A 20,933-nucleotide genomic window follows, 5' to 3' on the forward strand; every position below is an offset into this window, starting at 1 on the left:
GAGAACTGCACCCTGGGCATAGAAGGTGGTGCTCTCTCCAGCACCTCCCGGGAGGTCAGACAGGATTAGGGCAGCCCTCCTGGAATGCTCGGTCCAGCCCCATCGTGCAGAGGGAATTCCGAAGTCCAGGCAGGGGGAGTTGGTGGTCACGGTGGGGCAGTACCTGGCTTCAGCATGTAGGATTTGCCATTACTCTAAAGCAGTGGTTTTCAAAATGTAACCCCAGGCCCAGCAGCATCTGCCACATCTGGGTACTTGTTAGAAATGCAGATTCTAGGGCCTGGAAGCTCTGGAGGTGGGTCCACACTCTGCATTGATACAGGCCCTCCTGATGCGTGTTCAAACCTGAGAACCACCAGCTTAATCCTCTGCACTGGAGAAGATTAATGGGATACTTTAGCTTGCTTTGGAAAGAGTGGGAAAGACAGAGAACAGAGGCATGAGTGTGTGAGGCTCCCCTTGCACCGCCCTTGATGGAGTCTAAACCTCAGCCTGGCATTTGGGGCTCCACGTCCCAAATGTGGTCCCCCAGCCCACCTTCTCAGACTGCTCGGGGGGTTCTGCATGCTCCAGCCGAAATGCAAGTCCCTACTCTGGCGTTTCTGTCCCTTTTCTTTAGTGCAGCCTCTTCCTTCTGAAATCCCACTCAAGCCCTACCTGAGGTGCCCTCTTTCCTCTGAAGGTCTATGAGATAAGAAACTCGAAACAGCGGCTCCCTCCTGGCTCTCCTTTTAAAAACTACACTACTCGAAGGGCACGGTGGCTCACACCTATAATCCCAGCACTTTGGGAGGTCGAGGTGGGTGGATCAGCTGAGGTCAGGAGTTCGAGACCAGCCTGGCCAACATGGTGAAACCCCATCTCTACTAAAAATATAAAAATTAGCCAGGCATGGTGGCACGCACCTGTAGTCCCAGCTACTTGGGAGGCTGAGGCAGGAGAATCACTTGAACCTGGGAGGTGGAGGTTGCAGTGAGCAGAGGTTGTGCCACTACACTCTAGCCTGGGTCACGGAGCAAGGCTCAGTCTCAAAAACAATGACAACAAACAAACAAATAAAAAAACACCCCAAAATATAACTACACTACTCTTAAAACCTGGCCACAATCAGCCTTCCTTCTTCCATGTATCTTTCCTATTTAACTCCCTGGCCAAGCCTGACTTATCCCCCATCCTCTCCCAGCAGCACCTGGAGTCAAGCGGGCTTTCGAGGTTCTTGGCTGATAGTCAGCATCTTTTCTAAAACTCCCTTTTGAAAGTTCATGTGCTGACTCACCACTGTTCACAGCTCAGCAGCTGCTCTTAACTTTCTGCCTTTACCTAGATAAATTAACAGCAGCTGACCTCTAGAGCGGAATTATTTTGGGGGCTGTGGTGGTTGCTAGAATGATTTTACCCCAGTGGTACAATGAAAGCAAGCAAGTGCCTTCTATGCAGACCTGGCTTTTCCAAACTTGACCTAGAATGTCAGACTGGAGTGGGGGGCTTAAACATCCTCTCACCACCACCCCCTTTTTTTTTTAAAGACGGGGTCTCACTCTGTCACCCACACTGGAGTGCAGTGGCACAACCACGGCTCACTGCAGCCTTAACCTCCCAGGCTCAAGTGATCCTCCCACCTCAGCCTCCTAAGTAGCTGGAATCACAGGTGTGTGCCACCATGCCTGGCTAATTGTTTTATTTTTTATAGAGACAGGATCTCCCTGTGTTGCCCAAGCTGGTCTCAAACTCCAGTGCTCAAGTGATCCTCCTGCCTCTGCCTCCCAAGGTGCTTGGGATTATAGGTGTGAGCCACCATGTCTGGCACTCTCTCCCAATTTTACAGGTAGAAAAACCAGCCCAGAGAGGGGTCTTGCCTTGCCAAGGTCTCCCTGAGAGTACCAACCATTCCAGGCAGCTCAGACACCTGCAGGATTGGCAGAAGGTACCAACCTGGTACTCAACTTCTGGAAGCCAGTGATGAGATGCCCCCTACACATTCAGCACTCCCATTAGCTCTGCAGACTGCTGTGGGCAAGGTGAACTCCCATGGATCCCATGGCCCTGGTGGCTCTTTTTTTTTTTTTTTTTTTTTTGAGACAGAGTCTCGCTCTGTCGCCCAGGCTGGAGTGCAGTGGCGCAATCTCGGCTCACTGCAAGCTCCGCCTCCCGGGTTCACGCCATTCTCCTGCCTCAGCCTCTCCGAGTAGCTGGGACTACAGGCGCCCGCCACCACGCCTGGCTAATTTTTTGTATTTTTAGTAGAGACAGGGTTTCACCGTGGTCTTGATCTCCTGACCTCGTGATCCGCCCGCCTCAGCCTCCCAAAGTGCTGGGATTACAAGCGTGAGCCCCTGGTGGCTCTTTAAAGTGCCCTGTGACTGGGACATTCCCAACAGCCAAGCATCCGTCCAAAGCTCCTCAGTCTCAGGAACCCACCATGAAAGTGAGAGACACAGCCCCGGCTCCCAGGAGGGAGTCTTCGGCCCAGGGTCTTCCAGCCTGGCTGCTGCCCCCAACTCGGGAACCTGCCTCTCTCTCCCTGATCCAGGCAGGCCTTACCTGGATCACTGCCAATCCCCCAGGATGGGGAGCAGCACCCCCAACCCCAGCTAAGCCCAGGACCCTGACCACCCCCTCAATGCCCCCAGACTCTCTCCCGCTGGCTTAGAGGTGTTAGTAGCAAGAAAAGGAGGCAGGCAGGTAAGGAGAGGTCGGGATGCCACAGGGCCTGCAAGGCGCAGGCTGGTCAGTACAGGCTGGAGCACTCTGAAGCATGGGGGCTGGGACAGGGTGTCCTGGGGGTGGAAACCCGGCTCCTTGAACATTTTCTGAAGGGTTTGGGGTGTCCTCTGAGCCACTGGTCCCTGAAGCTGTCCCATGACCAGCACACTTTGGGTTCCGTGAGCAGTGCGATCAGTCTTACAGTCTCCATTTTGTCCAACATGAACTCCTGGGAGGGAAAATAAATCTCTCACCTAACAGTGTTTTGGCCTTTGGACGCTGCTTCCTAGGTACCAAAGCATCATCAAAGGCTGACCTATTTCTCCTTTAACTCTCACAAGCGCCCTGCAAAGAATGTGGTATCAACGCCACTGGGCAAATAAGCAAACGGAGGCTCAGAGAGGTTAAGTGACTTGTCTGATGTGGCACAACCAGGAGTGACAGAGCTGGATGACTAGGAGTCCAGATCCTGGTGTGACTTACTGAATGTGGTTGCCTGCCTCTTCTCACTGCCTCCTCCAAGAAGCCCACCCTGACTGTCCCCAGCCTCCCTCTCTGAAGAGCATTCGTTTCTTAAGGACCAGATGAGCCTCCATCTCCTGTTGCCTAGCAGAATGCTGAGCATATTCAGGTGGCTCAATTCATGTTGGCTGAGTGACTGACAGATGTCAATCCAGAGGCCCAATCTGATTGTTGCTTGGGACCCTGTGACATCACCACATAATTTCTTCTTTTTCTTGGGAAGAAGAGGAAATTAATACACTGTGACTATTTAGACAAATGTGTCCTTACTCAGAAATCTCATTTCTTTGGAATATGAATAAGTACCAAGCTGTATATAACTAGGGATGCCAATTACACGGACTTCAACTGAATGGTGCCCACTGAGTTGTGCCATGCAGCAGCCTCGATACTGCCTGTGAGGTTCCTGGAGAAGTCCTTCTTAACTGAGCCACAGGCTTGCTCACTGCTGACTGTTGCACTGGACACTAGGGAAGAGACCTGCCCCTCAGTGTTCCTGGGGAGCTAAGTATCCTGTGTTTGGATTATCTGCACTGAACCTGCCTCAAATGAGGTAAGCCAGTTCTGACTTAGGATGAAGTCAGTGCTAAAGGTGGAAGACAGGAGATTATGGAAAGGATGGGTCTTTGATGATGCCGCTGAGCCTAGGATCACACTGAGAGGTGACAGCGTGCTGGCAGCCCTCGCAGACCTCGCTCGCTCTCGGTGCCTCCTTGGCCTTGGCACCCACTCTGGCCGCGCTTGAGGAGCTCTTCAGCCCGCCGCTGCACTGTGGGAGCCCCTTTCTGGGCTGGCCAAGGCCAGAGCGGGCTCCCTCAGCTTGCGGGGAGGTGTGGAGGGAAAGGTGCGGACGGGAAGCGGGTCTGCACTCAGCCCTTGCAGGCCAGCGCAAGTTCCGGGTGGGCGTGGGCTCGGCGGGCCCACACTCAGAGCCGCCAGCGGGCCCCGCCAGCCCCAGGCAGTGAGGGGCTTAGCACCTGGGCCAGCAGCTGCTGTGCTCGATTTCTCGCCGGGCCTTAACTGCCTCCCCATGGGGCAGGGCTCGTGACCTGCAGCCTGCCATGCCTGAGCCTCCCCCACCTCCCCCGTGGGCTCCTGCATGGCCAGAGCCTCCCCAACGAGCACCGCCCGCTGCTCCACGGCGCCCAGTCCCATCAACCAACCAAGGGCTGAGGAGTGCGGGCGCACGACGCGGAACTGGCAGGCAGCTCCACCTGCGGCCCCGGTACAGGATCCACTGGGTGAAGCCAACTGGGCTCCTGAGTCTGGTGGGGACTTGGAGAACCTTTATGTCTAGCTAAGGGATTGTAAATACACCAATCGGCACTCTGTATCTAGCTCAAGGTTTGTAAACACACCAATCAGCACCCTGTGTCTAGCTCAGGGTTTGCGAATGCACCAATCAGCACTCTGTATCTAGCTACTCTGGTGGGGACTTGGAGAACCTTTGTGTCCACACTCTGTATCCAGCTAATCTAGTGGGGACGTGGAGAACTTTTGGGTCTAGCTCAGGGATTGTAAATACACCAATCAGCACGCTGTCAAAACGGACCGATCAATTCTCTGTAAAACGGACCAATCAACAGGATGTGGGTGGGGCCAGATAAGAGAATAAAAGCAGGCTGCCCGGGCCAGCAGTGGCAATGCGCTGGGGTCCCCTTCCATAGTGTGGAAGCTTTCTTCTTTTGCTCTTTGCAATAAATCTTGCTACTGCTCGCTCTTTGGGTCCACGCTGCCTTTATGAGCTGTAACACTCACCGTGAAGGTCCGCAGCTTCACTCCTGAGCCAGCGAGACCACAAACCCACCAGAAGGAAGAAACTCCAAACACATCTGAACGTCAGAAGGAGCAAACTCCAGACACACCGCCTTTAAGAACTGTAACACTCACCGCGAGGGTCCGCGGCTTCATTCTTGAAGTCAGTGAGAGCAAGAACCCACCAATTCCGGACACAACACCATGCCTGAAACCCACGCAGGCACCAAACTTCCACTCACGACACAAGATATGCCCTGGTAGAGGAACCAAATGACCTCAGAAAAGAACAAAGTTGGAAGACTCACACTTCTAAATTTTAATATTTATTACAAAGCCACAGTAATCAAGACAGTATGGTACTGGCATAAAAACAGGCATAGAGATGAATGGAATAGAATCGAGAATCCAGAAATAAACTTTCATATTATGGTCAATTGATTTTTGACAAGGGTACTGAGAAAATTCAAAGGGGAAAAATAGAACTTTTTAAACAAATGGTATCAGGACAACTGAATGTCCTCATGCAAAATAATGAAATTGGACCCCTACTTTACATTATATTAAAAAATCTACTGAAAATGAATTACAGACCTAAACAGTAGGGCAAAAACTATGAACTTCTCACAAGAAACAGGTGTAAATCTTCATGACCCTGGATTAGGCAATGGCTGTTTAGATATGACACCTAAAGGACAAGTACATACACATACCCAAAGTAAAACTATTGGGTTCTCGGCCGGATGCGGTGGCTCACACCTGTAATCTTAGCACTTTGGGAGGCTGAGGCAGGTGGATGACTTGAGGTCAGGAGTTCAAGACCAGCCTGCCAACATGGTGAAACCGTGTCTCTACCAAAAAATACAAAAATTAGCCAGGGGTGTAGTGCATGTCTGTAGTCCCAGCTACTGGGGAGGCTGAGTCAGGAGAATCGCTTGAACCCAGGAGGCGGAGGTTCCAGTGAGCCAAGATGGCACCACTGCATTCCAGCCTGGGTGATAGACTGAGACCCTGTCTCAAACAAGCAAAAAAACAAACAAACAAATTGGATTCCATCAAAATTCAAAACTTCTGTACTTCAAAGGACACCAAAAAGATAGTAAAAAGATAACATGCAAGATAGAAAATATTTGCAATCATATATTTGATAAGGGACCTGTATCCAGAACGCAAAAAGAATTCCTACAACTCAACTAAAAAAGGACAAATAGGCCGGGCACGGTGGCTCATGCCTATAATCTCAGCACTTTGGGAGGCCGAGGCGGGTGGATCACTTGAGGTCAGAAGTTTGAGACCAGCCTGGCCAACATGGTGAAACCCCGTCTCTAATAAAAATACAAAACTTAGCCGGGTGTGGTGGTGCATGCCTGTAGTCCCAGCTACTCGGGAGGCTGAGGCAGGAGAATTGCTTGAACCTGGGAGGTGGAGGTTGCAGTGAGCCGAGCAAGATGTGCCACTGCACTCCAGCTTGGGCAACAGAGTGAGACTCTGTCTCAAAAAAAAAAATACTAATAATCAAATTTTTTAATGGGCAAAGAATTTGAATAGACATTTCTCCAAAGGAGAGATACACATGGCCAATAAGCACATGAAAAGATACTCAACATCATTAGTCATCAGAGAAGCGCAAATCCAAACCACAATGAGATGCCACTTCACACCCATTAGGAGGGCTAAATTAGAAAAGGTTAACAATAGCAAATGTTGGCAAGGATGTGGAGAAATTGGAAGCCTCGTACATTGATCATGGGGATGGTAAATGGTGCAGCCACTTTGGAAAAGAGTTTGGCAGTTCTTCGAATATTAAACATAGAGTTAACAGATGACCCAGAAATTGCACTCGTAGGTATGTATCAAAGAGAAGTGAAAACATATCTCTGCATAAAAATTTGTACACAAATGTTCATAGCAGCAATATTCATAATACCTAAGGAATGTAAACAATCCAGATGTCCGTCAACTGATGAATGGATAAACAAAAGTTCAATCCATGTAAATATGCCCATACCATGGAGTATTCAGCCATAAAAATAAAGCACTGATTCGTGCTAGGACATGGATGAACCTTGAAAACATTATGCTAAATGAAAGCAGCCAGACGCAAAATGTATCTTTTTGGGGGTGATGAAATGTTCTGGAATTAGAGAGGGGTAATAACTGTGCAATTTTGACTATACTGAAAACACGAAAGTCCATAATTGTAAGGGCTAAATGTTATGGTATGTGAATTATATCTCAATAAAGTTATTATTTTAAAAAGACATGCTCTGTTGTCAAAGCCAATCTGATCATGTTTTCTGTTACTGCAGTAACAGCATCCTGACTGATGGCGGCGATGAGGAAAGAAGTCCCGTGGACTGATAGTGTGAAGTTTAAGGTGAGGACCCTGTGCAAGAGGCTCCCTCAGTCACTGAAATGCCCGCTGCCAGCGTGCTCATATGTGTAAAAGTGTGATCATACCTGTTTGCATCTTCGTGTGTGCAAGTCCATGTTTGCTTGTTTGCAGGTGTGTCTGTGTATGTCTCGTGTGTTGGTGTGCAGAAAGCACACGTGGATATTGATGGGTGCATACTGTGTGTGTGCGTGTGCCTGTGTGTGATGTGTCACACACAATGTGTGGAGCTACATATGAAGACCAGGTGGGAAGTTCCTCTATGCACCCTCTACACTGACCCTTCACCTAGTGGGTGCTCAAGTTTGTAGACTAATAGAGACCTTAGGACCTTACTGCACCAGGCACCCATGTAGCTATGGAAAGAAGAGCTGATTAGGGGCTAAACACAGATGCAGCCTGAGCTAAGGAACAGGACTAGCTCAAGTTGGAGTCTTGCCTGGGGCAGTCGGGAGCCCCGTGGCCATCTGTCTGTCCTTACCTTAATCAGATCGAGCTTGGAGAAGAGATCCATGCTCCTGGGCACGCCATGGGCAGAGGGGCAGCACTGCCGGGCCATGTTGGTGATGGTCATTTGCATATAGCTGAGCAGCTGATCCTGCAGGAAAGAGAAGGAGGAGGAGGCGGCTCAGGCTCTCTCCCAGCATCCCCTGCCCCTGCCCTGGCTCACTCTGGCCAGCGAAGTGTCATGGACAGAGCTGGGACACTGGGAGTGTCCTTCTCATCATGGTCTGTATTCCTCTCCTGCGGGCGTTGGTTGAGTTCCTCCCCACTTCAGAGCCTGAGCGTCCTCCCCTGCAAAGAGGGAGGTTGGACTAACTCCTTTCAGCAGGGCTTCCTGGCTGGAGGCATCGGGGTCCACACCTCGTTAGAAGCAGAGGACTGGGAAGGAGCATGGAGTGGGGCCCAGGACTTCAGACCTCCAGGATCCTGGTCTGCTGCAGCAGCTTAGAGAGACAGACCTCAAAGGGGCTCTGTAGACTGTGACCCACCCAGCTCCCTCTCTAAGCCCCTTGCCCTGGCTGGAGGTCAGCAGCCAATAGCCCCCAAGCCTCGTCTTCCAAACTCAGATCCCTCGAGGCCCAGTCAGTCTGGACCTGAGCAGGGCTCACCCTCACTGCATGATCTCATCCTGTGCAGGAAAGGTGTGCCCAGCGCAGCCCTGTTCCCAAGCCATGGTCCTGAGTGTCCTCCCACAGTCCCTGAAGCCAGAACATAGACTGTTGCCTCCGTTTATGGTGAGGAACTGGGGTCCAGGGGTGACCAGACCACACTCCCAAGGCCAGTAAGGGGCAGTGCAAGAGCTGAATTCTGGAATCCCTGGAATTCATGGCCATGGACTTTGGCCATGACTTATTCTTTCTGAGCCTCATTTTTCTCATTTGTAAAATGAGTGTGGGTAAAATTCACCAATATTTAAGAACACCTACTCCAGGTCAGACTCTGTGCTAAGCACTGCCTGGAATGATCAGAGAGACACCAGGGTTACTGAAGACAGTACATAACAACCACTCACTTAAACGCCATTATCTTATTATTAACCACAAACATTATACAAGGACTAAGAGCTCGGCACAACACCAAGCCCTGGGACTGGGCCGGTGGATCCCGGCTCTGGTTCTTGGCAGAGCTCTGTCCTGAAATATCTGTGGCCTCAGTTTTCCCATCTGGAAAGTAACATCTGACCCCTCAAAGAGAGGCCCTTTGAAAGCAAACTGTCACCAAGGAGAAGTAAGTGGTGTGGGTCTGTCTGTGTGTGTCTGTCTCTATGTATGTCTCTGCGTGTGTCTGTGTGTGTATGTGTCTGTGTGGCTGTGCGTGTGTTTGCATGTCTGTGTGTTTGTCTGTGTTTGTGTCTGTGTGTGTGTCTGGCTGTGTCTGTGTTTCTGTGTGTCTGTGTGTGTCTGGCTGTGTCTGCATTTGTGTGTATGTGTCTGGCTGGGTCTGTCTATATGTCTGGTTGTGTCTGTGTGTCTATGTGTCTGGCTGTGAATATGTCTCTGTCTGTGTGTGTCTGGCTGTGTGTGTGCCTGTGTGTCTATGTGTCTGGCTCTGTGTGTGTGTGTCTGCGTGCGTATGTGTCTGTGTGTTTTGGGATTGATGATGGAGGCATCAGCTTCCCCTTCCCCACCCCAACCCCACCCCCAGGCTGAAAGACTGGACTCACATTATAGCTGCTGGTGGTGTGTGTGTCAAAGATGTCCTTCTGGTAAGTGATGCTTCAGCTGCCACCACTGCTCCTGCTTGCGGTAACACTTCTTCTGCTGCTGACACAGCCGGATCTTGAGGCTCTGGGGCAGAGGGAATGGGCCATATTGGTACAACAAACCCTCCAGGGCATGTGCCCTGGTCTGAGTCCCCAGGGTGGTCTGTGCAATGACAGGATAGGAGGAAGGAGTATTTCTGGGTGGCTGGGGCCATTCAAGGCACCAAAGATGCAGAAAAGGGCGTGTCCAGGCTGATGGAGTTTACCTGAGCCCCAGTTCCTGATGATTTTATAAAGGGGAGTTCCCCTACACAAGTTCTCTTGCCTGCCACCATGTAAGATGTGCCTTTGCTCCTCCACCTTCCACCATGATTGTCAGGCCACCCCAGCCATGTAGAACTGTGAGTCCATTAAACCTCTTTTTCTTTATATATATATATTTTTTTTTTTTGAGACAGTCTCACTCTTTTTGCCCAGGCTGGAGTGCAGTGGAGCAATCTTGACTCACTGCGACCTCCGCCTCCAGGGTTCAAGTGATTCTTCTGCTTCAACCTCCTGATTAGCTGGGATTATAGGCGCACACCACCATGCCTGGCTAATTTTTGTATTTTTGGTAGAGATAGGGTTTCACCATGTTGGCCAGGCTGGTCTTGAACTCCTGACCTCAAGTGATCTGCCTGCCTCAACCTCCCAAAGTGCTGAGATTACAGGCGTGAGCCACCATGCCCGGCCATCTTTTTCTTTATAAATTACCCAGTCTCAGGTGTTTCTTTATTAGCAGCATGAGAAGGAACTAATACATGCCCCCAGCCAGGCCCTGTGGGATAGGAATTTGAAAGATACAGAACAGGCCGGGTGTGGTGGCACATGCCTTTAATCCCAGCTACTCAGGAGGCAGAGGCAGGAGAATCGCTTGAGTCTGGGAGGCGGAGGCTGCAGTAAGCCGAGATCACACCACTGCACTCCAGCCTAGGCGACAGAGTGAGACCCTGTCTCCCATAAAAATGAAAGAAAGAAAGAGAGAGAGGGAGTGAGAGAGAGAGGAAAAGAAAGAGAGAGAGAGAGAGAGAGAGAGAGAGAGAGAGAGAGAGAGAGAGAGAGAAAGACACAGGACATACCCCCGTGGCCCTGCTTCTCTGAGGCTTACTTTCCTCCCCCCGAAAATGGGAAGAATAGCATGGCTGGACTTGCCTTTCCCTAGTCCCAGCCCTTGGAATAGTAGCACCTACCTGGAGGTGCTGGCGTGAGATTTAAGTGAGATAAAGCATGTAAAGTGCTTCACGCAGTGCCCAGCCCATCCATGAATTCCATTCTCCAAAGAAATGGTACAACGTGGTGCAGGCTTGCAGCGCTGCCACTAGGGGGCAGATGCTCTCTCCAAAACTACGCAGCAACCCTTTGCAGTGAACCAACCGGCTGGTCATCCTTCCTCTGGGATCCTGAAGTCCCCGATCCCAGTGGCAGCATGAATCTTCATGATGCCACGCCTTTGTCAGGGCAGGCTCTTCCACCTGGAGTGCCCATCCCTCCCAGCGGAAGTCCTATTTATTATGAGATAACCACAAAGGAAGGGAAGGGAAATGACGTCTCTGGCACTTACTTTGAGGCAGTCTGTGTTTGGTGCCTCGCAAGGACCCTAGCAACTAGAGTGTGCTGCCCCCACTTGACAGATGCAGAAACTGAGGCTCAGAGAGGATACAAACTAGTCACACAGCTAGTCAGTGGCTTAGCTGGGAGCTGAGCTCCAGTCCCTCTGCATCCAGGACACATGGCTTTTCTACCACGCAGAACAACGTTTAGGCACGAGCTGAGCCTCAGGCAGCAGAGAGAGGAAGGGGATATGGAAGGCGGCTCAGGAGCGACAGCCCCACCCAGGGCCCCCCAGCATTACGCTGCTGCTCCCTCGAGGCCTTCCCCAGGGCTGTGCAAGAAAGGGGGCCCCACGCCCCCAGCTCCCTGGGCCACGGGGAATGGAACAGACTTCAGGCAGCTGTTACCGGCATGAGAGCCCTGTGGTCCTCCTCTAGAGCCTCCAGGCTCCGGCGGACGGCCTGGCTCATCTGGGAGAAGGCCTCGAGGCGCTTCTGTGTGTCCTGGCTGGCTGTGAAGAGCTTCCCGTAGTGCTTCACCATGGCATCCACCAGCACCTACTCCGGCTCCTCCCATCCCGTGCAGCCTATGGAGACAGCGCCATGACGGGATGGGTGGGTGCCCCTGCAGTGCTCCGTGCCAACAGAGTGGCCAGAAATTCCGGCTGGGGCCACACAATTGAGAGGTGCCAGACCGTCTATGACAGTAGGATGACCCCAGACAGTAGGATGGTCCCGCAGTTCTCCGGGCTTGCCATCTACACCCGCAACCGCCGCCCCCCGCCCCCGCTCCCCTGCCTCCTCCACTTCAAGGGAATCCTCAACCTTGGAAATTTCAGCCAGAGACTAAGACAGGGATTCTGGATGAAGACTACCGGGCGAGGGAGGAGACTGCCCTCAAGGAGACGTTGCTGCTTAGGGCAGCCTGAGAAGGGGATAGGAATTGTTCCTGTCCTGAGCGAGCAAGTGCCAAGTCCTGGTGGTTTTGCATTTTGGATGGGTTGAACAGGGCAGAATTGCTGAATTAGGAAGGTCCCAAACCACGAGCAGCACTGGGTGCTGGATCTGCTGCAAGCCCCATGCTTGACCTGCAGCCCTGACTCCTCCTTGGCTCAGTACTCAGTATATATCCCCAGCCTCCCAGCCACATCTCCCAGCAGCCCGGAGCTCACCACCCCCAAACCCACCTCGCAGCCCTGTGGCTCTTGCCTACATTTGGGTCCCTCCCTCTGCCTGCAGGGTCATTCTCCTTTGCTGCACCCATTTGAGCCCCATGAGAGGTCACCTCCTCCATGAAGCCTTCTCTGATCTCCAAGGCAGAGTTTTTGGAGTTTCCATAGCTCCTCTCATTCTAGCACTTAGTACAGTGGCTATGAAGTCAGACGGACCAGAGTCTGAGCCCAGCGCCACCACTTCCTGACTGGGCGACCCTGGGCAAGTTCGTTACCCTCTCTGAGCCTGAGTAACACAGTCGTGCAAAGCTCATAGGAGAGGTAAAAAAGATTTGCTAAAGAGCTTAGCACAGGGCACATATTTAATAAATGGTAATAATTATTGTTGATGGTGTTGAAATAATAATGATAACAATAAATATGTGTGACTCCCCTTCCCTTTTCTAATGAGTTTCCAGTACTCATAAAACAACACACAAAACCTCATCTCAGATGTCCTTATACTCTTAGTTAATAATAGTGAAACGAAAACACAAAACCAAAGACAAAGAAAATAATAATAATAATGGCCAACGTTTACCAGGTACTAGCTAAATGAGGGGCCCTGTGCTGTGCTTATAAAGGATGACTTCATCTAGTCCACATAGTGATTGCTGTTCCCATTGTACAGATAAGAAAATCAAGGCCCTGAGAGCTTGCCAGAGGCCACACTGTTAGCGACAGTGCAGCTGGAGTTGGGACCAAGCAGTCGGACTTGGCTGCCTGCGCCCTTCCCCACCACTGTGGGGTTGGCCTTTGTGGATTCCCATCCTGTAGATGAGCAGCTTATGGCTCCACGAGGCCACACACCGTGTCGCAGTCCTGCAGCCAGTAGGCAGCTGTGGAGAGAAAGGGCTTTCCGAGGAAGCTGTGTACGTATCCTCCGGGATTTTCTCAAGGACCTTAATCAGATAGTCTTCAAAACGCTTGTGCTTCTCGACTTCTCTCTTGAGCTTCTTCTGCCTGTAGAGCCAGATGCAGGAACATGGCCTGGAGGCTCCCAGGTCACGCAGGACCCCCTGTGAATGAACCTGGGCCACCCTCTGTGATCTCCTGCTTGGACCCGCACTGGGCCGGCCACATACCACTTTATCAGTTGGCCATAGACTTAGGGGTCTCTCCACCTTCATTTCACTGCTGAGCAAACTGAGCCACAAGCAGGTCAAATAAATGCCCATAGCAGCATCTCCCAGGCAGCAAAGAAGGCATCTGGGGGAGAGTGAAGGCTGAGCCTTTCTGGCCAGAGTCTACAGTGCGTCCCCTGGAGGTGCCTCCCACCTCGGGAGACAGGCCAGCCCCTATTAGCTGGTGATGTGGGGCCAGCTGCTTCACCTCTCTATGCCCAGGTTGCCCGTCTACAGCAGGGGTGATGCCCTCCTCCCATCCCTTCTCCCATCCCCTCCTCCCATCTCCTCCTCCCATCCTCTCCTCCCATCTGCTCCTCCCATCTACTCTTCCCATCTCCTCTCTCATCCCCTCTCTTGTCCTCTCTCCCATGCCCTCCTTTCCCTCCTCCCATCTGCTCCTCCCTTCCCCTCCTTCCATCCTTTCCTCCCATTTCCTCCTCCCATCCCCTCCTCCATCCTTTCCTCCCATCCCCTCCTTCCATCCCCTCCTTCCACCCCCTTCCTCCCATCCCCTCCTTTCATCCCCTCTTCTCCTCTCTGGCCCCACCCCTCCTCTCACTCCTCCTTCCAGATGCCCCCATCCCACTACTGTTTCTCCCTGGCCCCTCCCCTCCCCCACTCCCTCCTTCCCACCTCCCTCCGCCTCTGTCCTCCCTAAGGCTGTACCTCCTGTGGGTAGGAAGTGTATATTCCAGGAGCTGACACTGCTTCTGGCACTTAGCAGGGCTCATGGCATTTAATTTGTGCCTTGAGGATAAAAATAATAATAGCTCCACTTACTGGGCACTCGCCTCCTGCAGCCCCTGTCACGGACTTGCTGGAGTGTTACCTCTTTGAAGCCTCACTCCTGCCCGTGAGGAAGCTGCTGCACTCCTGACTCCTGCGTCACAGGTGAGGCCCTGGGGCTGCCCGCCTCCAGAGAGTGGAGGGAAGACGGAGGGAGCCAGGCTGCTGGCCCAGCGCCCACACCAACCCCACGCCAGCCGCTCCCAGGGCCCACATGACCCAAGGGAGAGGGCATTCCGAGCCCTAAAGGGTTCAACAGGCCAGACACAGATGGGCAGACGGTGGGGCAGCGGCAGAGCCATGAGGGAGAGGAGGCTGCGCAGGTCGCCTGGGGCTGACCACGCAGGCCGCAGAGGCCCTACCAAAAAGATCTGGCAAAATGCAGTCACCTATAGCCTGCTTTGATTCTCTCCAGGCCAGCCTTTCCCAAAAGGCGATGCAGCAGCTCTCGGGTTGGACAGGCATTTGGGTCAGAAACCACACCTCTGGATACTGCAGCCTGGAGATCATCTGAAGGCCTCTGCAGTCCTTTCCTGGGATGTGTGGCATGGCAGACATTTGATCCCACTGGGCCAGGCAGTGCTGTTAAATATAAAGCCAGAGGCCCTGAGGGCAGGGCAAAGACAGAGAGGCCAGCTGGAACACCAGGAGGGCCACGGGCAGGCCCTGAACTAGCATCCAGTCAGCACTTGTCCCACGAGCCCGGGGCTGGCAGTGCCCTGTGGGCTGCAGTGTATCCACCCTCAGGGCACAGCCCTGGCTGTTGATGTGACTGCCCAGGTCACATGCTCTTCAGGGGCCAGGCCAGGAGCTATGACAGTGCAGTTTGGAGGGGATGTGGCTGGTTTCGGTGGCACCAGGAAAAGTGGGAAGTAAGGGAGAAAGGGCAAGGAAAGAGAGAAAGAAATCTGGACCCTGCATTAATGGACTGAACCTAGAAATATGTTTTCAAGTCTCTGTGCTTCCATCTCCTTAGCTGTGAAGTGGAGATGGCCACTTTGGACCATGAGAAATATCAGTATCAAACGCCCTTTCTTTTCATGCCCTCACCTTCCTCACCCGGTGTCAGCTCATACCAGGGGGCCCTGAGCTTCCTGGAAGGTCACCTTACCGGCTGCGTACAAGACCGTGCATGTGCACGACTGTGTATGAGAGTACCTGTGTGCACAAAGGTTGGCAGCAAACATGTATGTTAAATGAATTCTTTTTTTTTTTTTTTGAGACAGGGTCTCGCTCTGTTGCCCAGGCTGGGGTGCAGAGGCACAATTTCAGCTCACTGCAACCTCCGCCTCCTGGGCTCAAGTGATCCTCCCACCTCAGCCTCCTGAGTAGCTGGGACTATGGGTGCACACCACCATGCCTGGCTAATTTTTGTATGTTTTGTAGAGATGGAGTTTCACCAAGTTGCTCAGGCTGGTCTCAAACTCCGCCTGCCTTGGCCTCCCAAAGTGCTGGGATTGTAGGTGTGAGCCACCATGCCCAGAGGCTGAATTTTATCCAACAACCAATTATTTTGAAATGATGTGGGACAGGCGGTTGCATCCCAGGATTCACAAACTCTTCCAAAATAATTATCCCATTTTTTATTTCTGTTTTTGAAAATATTTAGGTATGCTTGATTTAAATTCCAACTGACTTATTATTAGAATTTTTATTCTCAGAGAAAAAAGATTGGTGGATGCAGCAACTTCCAGTTGCTCATCTGGTTTCAGAGGCACTCAGAGTGTGGAAGGGCCTGTATTCCTAAGAGCTCCATCGTGCACTCCCTTCCTCAATTTCTCAGGGCTCTGGAGAGGGGAAAGGTTTGCATAGGGTCAGAACTTTCCAGAAGGGTGAAGAGCAGCACACTGGTGGTTAGGCTCAAGTCCTTTCCAACGTGTGAGGTGCCTCACATGCCTGTAGAGTTGTTAGTTTGCACATCACACATGTGCTCATACGTGCACACTGGGGCATCCACACACACACCTGCACACATGTGCACCAAGAAAGAGATGGAGTGTTGTATTTGTAGAAAACAGGAGACCTCAACAGGTAAGTACTTAATATTTTTATAAGACTAGTTTGGCTGGGTGCGGTGGCTCATGCCTGTAATCTCAGCACTTTGGGGGAGGCTGAGGCAGGCAGATTACCTGAGGTCAGGTGTTCGAGACCAGCCTGGCCAAGATGGTGAAATCCCGTCTCTACTGAAAATACAAAAATTAGCTGGGTGTGGTGGCAGATGCCTGTCATCCCAGATACTCAGGAGGCTGAGGCAGGAGAATCGCTTGAACCTGGGAGGCAGAGGTTGCATTGAGCCAAGATCGCACCACTGCACTCCAGCCTGGGCAACAGAGCAAGACTCTGTCTCAAAAAAAGACTAGTTCATTTGCCCACTGTCATACTAACTGGTGGGTTAAATCCACCTCTTCACTTAAAGAATGTAAACTATTTGTGTGTGGTGTGCTGTCAGCTAAGCACCATCTGTGTGTGTGTGTGTGTGTGTGTGTGTGTGTGTGAATGCACCAGCTAGAAGCAGGGCTGAGACCTGCCTAGGGCTCCCCTTTCCTGCTTAAAGGAGGACCCCAACCTGCACATGGTCACTATGGCTGTTCTTTCTGTGCTGCTCAAACCACAGCCACGTGTCCCCCTGCTGGTGGCCTTCAGAGTGGGTTTACGAGCCCCATTCAGTGAATCATCCCATTATATAACAGTCACAAGGCGTTGGAAATCCACTCAGTTCTCCTGGAGGCAGCTATTCCCGAAATCCAAACCTACCCCTTTGTCAGCTTGGCCCAGGCCCTGTTCTACTCCCTTAGAGCCACTTTCCACGGACCCTGCTCTTCAGCCAGGCTTCCTCCCCATGGCACTGTGGACATTTGGGCCCTAATTCTATGGGGCGGGGGGCGGGCAGGCATGGGTCCTGCCTGGTGCATTGTAGGATGTTTAGCAGCATCCCTGGCCTCTGCCCACTAGATACCAAGAGCATCCTCCCCTTTCCCCCAAGTTGTGGCAACCCAAAATGTCTTCAGGAATTGTCCCCAGTTAAGAACCAGTGTTTCCAGCCAACCACCATCCCCTCTGTCTCTGTCAGCAAGTTTAAGCTAATAACAACCTCTAACATTTGTAAGTCTTTATTCTAAGGGATACATACATATATGAATATGAACATACATATATGGATATATGAATATATTAATACTATATATAAATTATATATGATATATATTATGTATATATTGTATTAATATATACACATATTGTATATATATGAGTGTATATGTATACTATATATACATATATGGATACACAGAATGCTTGGGGGGTACTATGTCATATAATTTAATCTTTGCAAACTTCCTGTGAGCTATGGATAATATTATTCTCCTCCTCCCTGCAATGTATATCAGGAAGCCAAGGCAGAGAAGTTAAATAGACTTTCCATGGTCACACAGCTAGCAAGTGGTTGAGCTGGCAGATGACTTCAGAGTCTAGGCTCTTAGCCACTGGGTTCGGAAGAGGGATCTGGGGCAGTCACATTACCAGCAAGTCTGTGCTGGGAGTGGCCCCCAGCCTGACCTCCTGTGGTTGGGAACAATGAGGCACAATGACATTGACACCCGAGTTGCCCGGGCTTGAAGCCCCTGGCTCCTTCCTGGGGCTTGGGATCCATTGCAAACCACACCCTCCTCACCCCTAGGCATTTCTGGGAGTCTCCGGGGGGTAGCAGGCATCTTGAATGTGCCCATGAGGAAGTCCAGCCTGCCGTCTGGGCTCATCCTTCTCCAGTGTGGTGAGGTTCCTGCCAATGTGCCCCACAACCTGGGTTGAAGATCTATGGCATGATGAGATTATCATGGGAGGAAGCTATGGAAAAGCACTCCGTGGGTTTCTGGAAGTCATGGCTCCTACAAAGGCCTGACAAGCCCCTCTTATTCTCCAGACTCGCTTCCCCTTTCCTCAGGAAAAGGATGTTGGAACATGAACTGCAAGGAGCTCCCAGATCTGACATTCCTGGCTGTTCTGATCTTTCAGTCCTCTGCAGGACGGAGGCTGTGTGGCTGGAGATCCCACCGTCTCTGAGTTCAGGCAAGTCCCATGAGGGTCTCAGCTCCTCATCCATAACATCAGGATGATAAAGCCTCCCTCGCAGGATGGCCGTGTGAGTGCCCAGATCCCAGGAGAGGGCTGGTAAATGGGCATTCCCTGCCCCATCCCTTCCTACCTGCAGGGAAAAGGAGAGGTGGCCCAGCCTCAGGTCATCAGGACCCTTGACCCAACCCTGCATCTTAGCCCTGCCTCCCACCCAGAATGCCCGCCTTCCTCACCAAGGGTCTGGCTGACACCTCTGCGATGCTCATCACTACTCACTTGGGATTCCCTGGTGATATGGTTTGGCTGTGTCCCCACCCAACTCTCATCTTGAATTGTAGTTCCCATAATCCCCACGTGTCATGGGAGGGACGGGGTGGAGATAATTCAGTCATGAAGTGGCTTCCTCTGTCCTGTTCTCATGATAGTGAGCTAGTTCTCACGAGATCTGATTGTTTTATAAAGGGCTTCTTTCTTCGCTGGGCATTCATTCTCTCTCCTGCCGTCACGTGAAGAGGGTCTTTGCTTCTCCTTCACCTTCCATCATGATTGTAAGTTTCCTGAGGTCTCCCCAGCCATACGGAACTGTGAGTCAATTAAACCTCTTTCCTTTATAAATTACCCAGTCTTGGGTATTCCTTCACAGAAGCATAAGACTAGACTAGTACACCTGGGGAGCAAGGCCAAGGGTGAAAAGTGAAGCTGACAGCAGTTACCCTCCAGCTGGAGGCACCGCTCCCACCACAGGTGCCAAATGGGTAACAGCTGCCTGTCTGGAGCAGGTGAATCGTTTTGCTCCCTGCGAGCTCAGGCTCCAGAATGGCCGAGCCAGGGACTGTGTCCACGAGGCACCCTCCTTCCCAACTGCCAATCACAGTTAGTGCTGGAGGAGACTGGTCTGACCTCAGCTCTGCCCACATGACCCAGAGCTGTTGCATCCAGCGGGATGTGTAGGGTCCGACCCAGCCACAGCGCATCCCCAGCGAAGGAGGCTGGGCTGCTGCACTCTAGCCTCATGTGGGAGAGGCCTTTCCCCCTAGCCAAAGGGCACCAGAGAGCTCCAGCTCATGGAAAACCTGTTCCCAGCAGCTAACTTGGGCCTGTGGGCCACTCAGGGTTTAATTTTGTCCCTGAGTTCCCAAGGGTGATTCAGGCAGGATGAGATTGAGCCCTGGAGGGGGCCAAGTGACTTGGCTAGACAATAGAGCCAGTGGCCTCCAGGCAAGTGCAGCTCAAGGCCTGGAGACGGCAGGTGTGGAGGAAGAGGTATGATTAGTGGGTATCTACTGCTGAGTCCCGGGATCTCATTCAATCCCCCTAACAACCACGGGAGAGAGTCATCACTCCCCCAGTTTCAGAAGAGGAAGCTGAATCCAGAGAGGTGCAGGGCTGTAGCTGGGGGCCCACAGCATTCAAGGAAAGGACTGGGATCACCTGACGCCAGTGCCCGGCTAGAAACTAGATGGGGCGGTGCTAACTTGGATTGCACATGGGTGGCATCTTCAATAAGGAAGACACCGTCTGCACGGGGCTCGCCAAGCGCACTCCCAAGTGGGAAGCCCAGGACCAGGTAGGCACTCCCACCAGGGGCAAGGTATTCATGAGAGACAGTCCTGGGCTTCACAGGCCAGGGCTTCTGCTGTGGAGGGGTCCTTACCAAGGGCTGGAATGGGCAGGGGGAGTGGCTAAATCAGGGCAGGGATAGTGGTTAAATCAGATAGCTTACCAGTCAAGGATGGCTGGAGATTTGTAGGAGGGGTTGGGGTTCACAGCAGGGGCTTGCGAGGAAGGCTGAGGTCATAGCTCTGCCCATTCTTTCTGTCCCACTCTTCTGTCTTGGCTACTCTTGCCTGAAGGAGAAACCCGCAGCCAGCTGCAAACAGCCCAGTGTCCCGCAATGGACTTTGCTCCTCAGATCTGCTAACTTGGGTGACACACTTACGAGATCCCACTGGTGCCCCCACTACATGCATGTGGGTGTTGGAGAGAATAGGGCCAGGGTTAGGCCTGGTGGGGCCTGGGCACAGCAGGAGACACAGGAGGGGAGGCTTCCAGTGCCACCCTGAGCCAACTGCAGGCAGCCCTTCACCGGTCCCTAGGGGACATTGCTGGATAATGGATCCTCACCTTAGTGGGTGTCCCCCTGTGTGTAGAGTGCCATAGGCTGGGAGGCTGCCCTGCCCCTTCTCTCCCATCCGAGGCATGTGGCTTCTGCCCTTGCTCCGCTCTCGATAAATGGGGAACACTGTCCTCTCTCCCTGGGACCTGGCTTGGCCCTCTGAGCTGGGAGGTAAGCTGGGAGCTGGTTCCTGATTGCTCCAGGGCAAAGGCCCATTTTGAAGAAGGAAGAGAGGACGTCTCACTCTTTCCCCAGATCCTCTCCTCCCCTTCCATGGGTGCTCCTTCCTCCCTCCCAGGACTTGGGGCCTTTGTCTGGCCTCCCCCATGCCCTGCTGTCTGCCCTCTGCCCATCCCCCTTCAGAACACTGCCCAGGGTGAGGATCAGACTCTTGTCTGTCCATCTGCAGCTTGGTTACTTGAAACCAAAATAAACTGATAGCAAGAGGCAGCCAG

At 52.2% G+C, this 20,933-nt stretch overlaps 2 protein-coding genes across 2 annotated transcripts in view; one reads left to right on the forward strand and one right to left on the reverse strand.

The window, feature by feature from the left end:
* Positions 1-2,728: 2,728 nt before the first annotated feature.
* CCDC197 (coiled-coil domain containing 197) overlaps positions 2,729-20,933 on the reverse strand; it is a 29,839-nt gene continuing 11,634 nt past the window's right edge. Inside the window, 10 exon segments of the mRNA XM_030802276.1 lie at positions 2,729-2,932; positions 7,854-7,970; positions 9,540-9,588; positions 9,590-9,663; positions 11,576-11,756; positions 13,261-13,341; positions 14,681-14,824; positions 15,403-15,449; positions 19,278-19,395; positions 19,838-20,022. Coding sequence (XP_030658136.1) covers positions 2,729-2,932; positions 7,854-7,970; positions 9,540-9,588; positions 9,590-9,663; positions 11,576-11,756; positions 13,261-13,341; positions 14,681-14,824; positions 15,403-15,449; positions 19,278-19,395; positions 19,838-20,022 — 1,200 coding nt within the window.
* ASB2 (ankyrin repeat and SOCS box containing 2) overlaps positions 14,222-20,933 on the forward strand; it is a 55,611-nt gene continuing 48,899 nt past the window's right edge. Inside the window, exon 1 of the mRNA XM_030803417.1 lies at positions 14,222-14,396. The gene's annotated coding sequence lies outside the window, so the exon portion shown is untranslated. The remainder of the gene's footprint in view (positions 14,397-20,933) is intronic.

This window comes from Nomascus leucogenys, chromosome 22a (assembly GCF_006542625.1).
Source record: "Nomascus leucogenys isolate Asia chromosome 22a, Asia_NLE_v1, whole genome shotgun sequence".
Lineage (NCBI taxonomy): Eukaryota > Metazoa > Chordata > Mammalia > Primates > Hylobatidae > Nomascus > Nomascus leucogenys.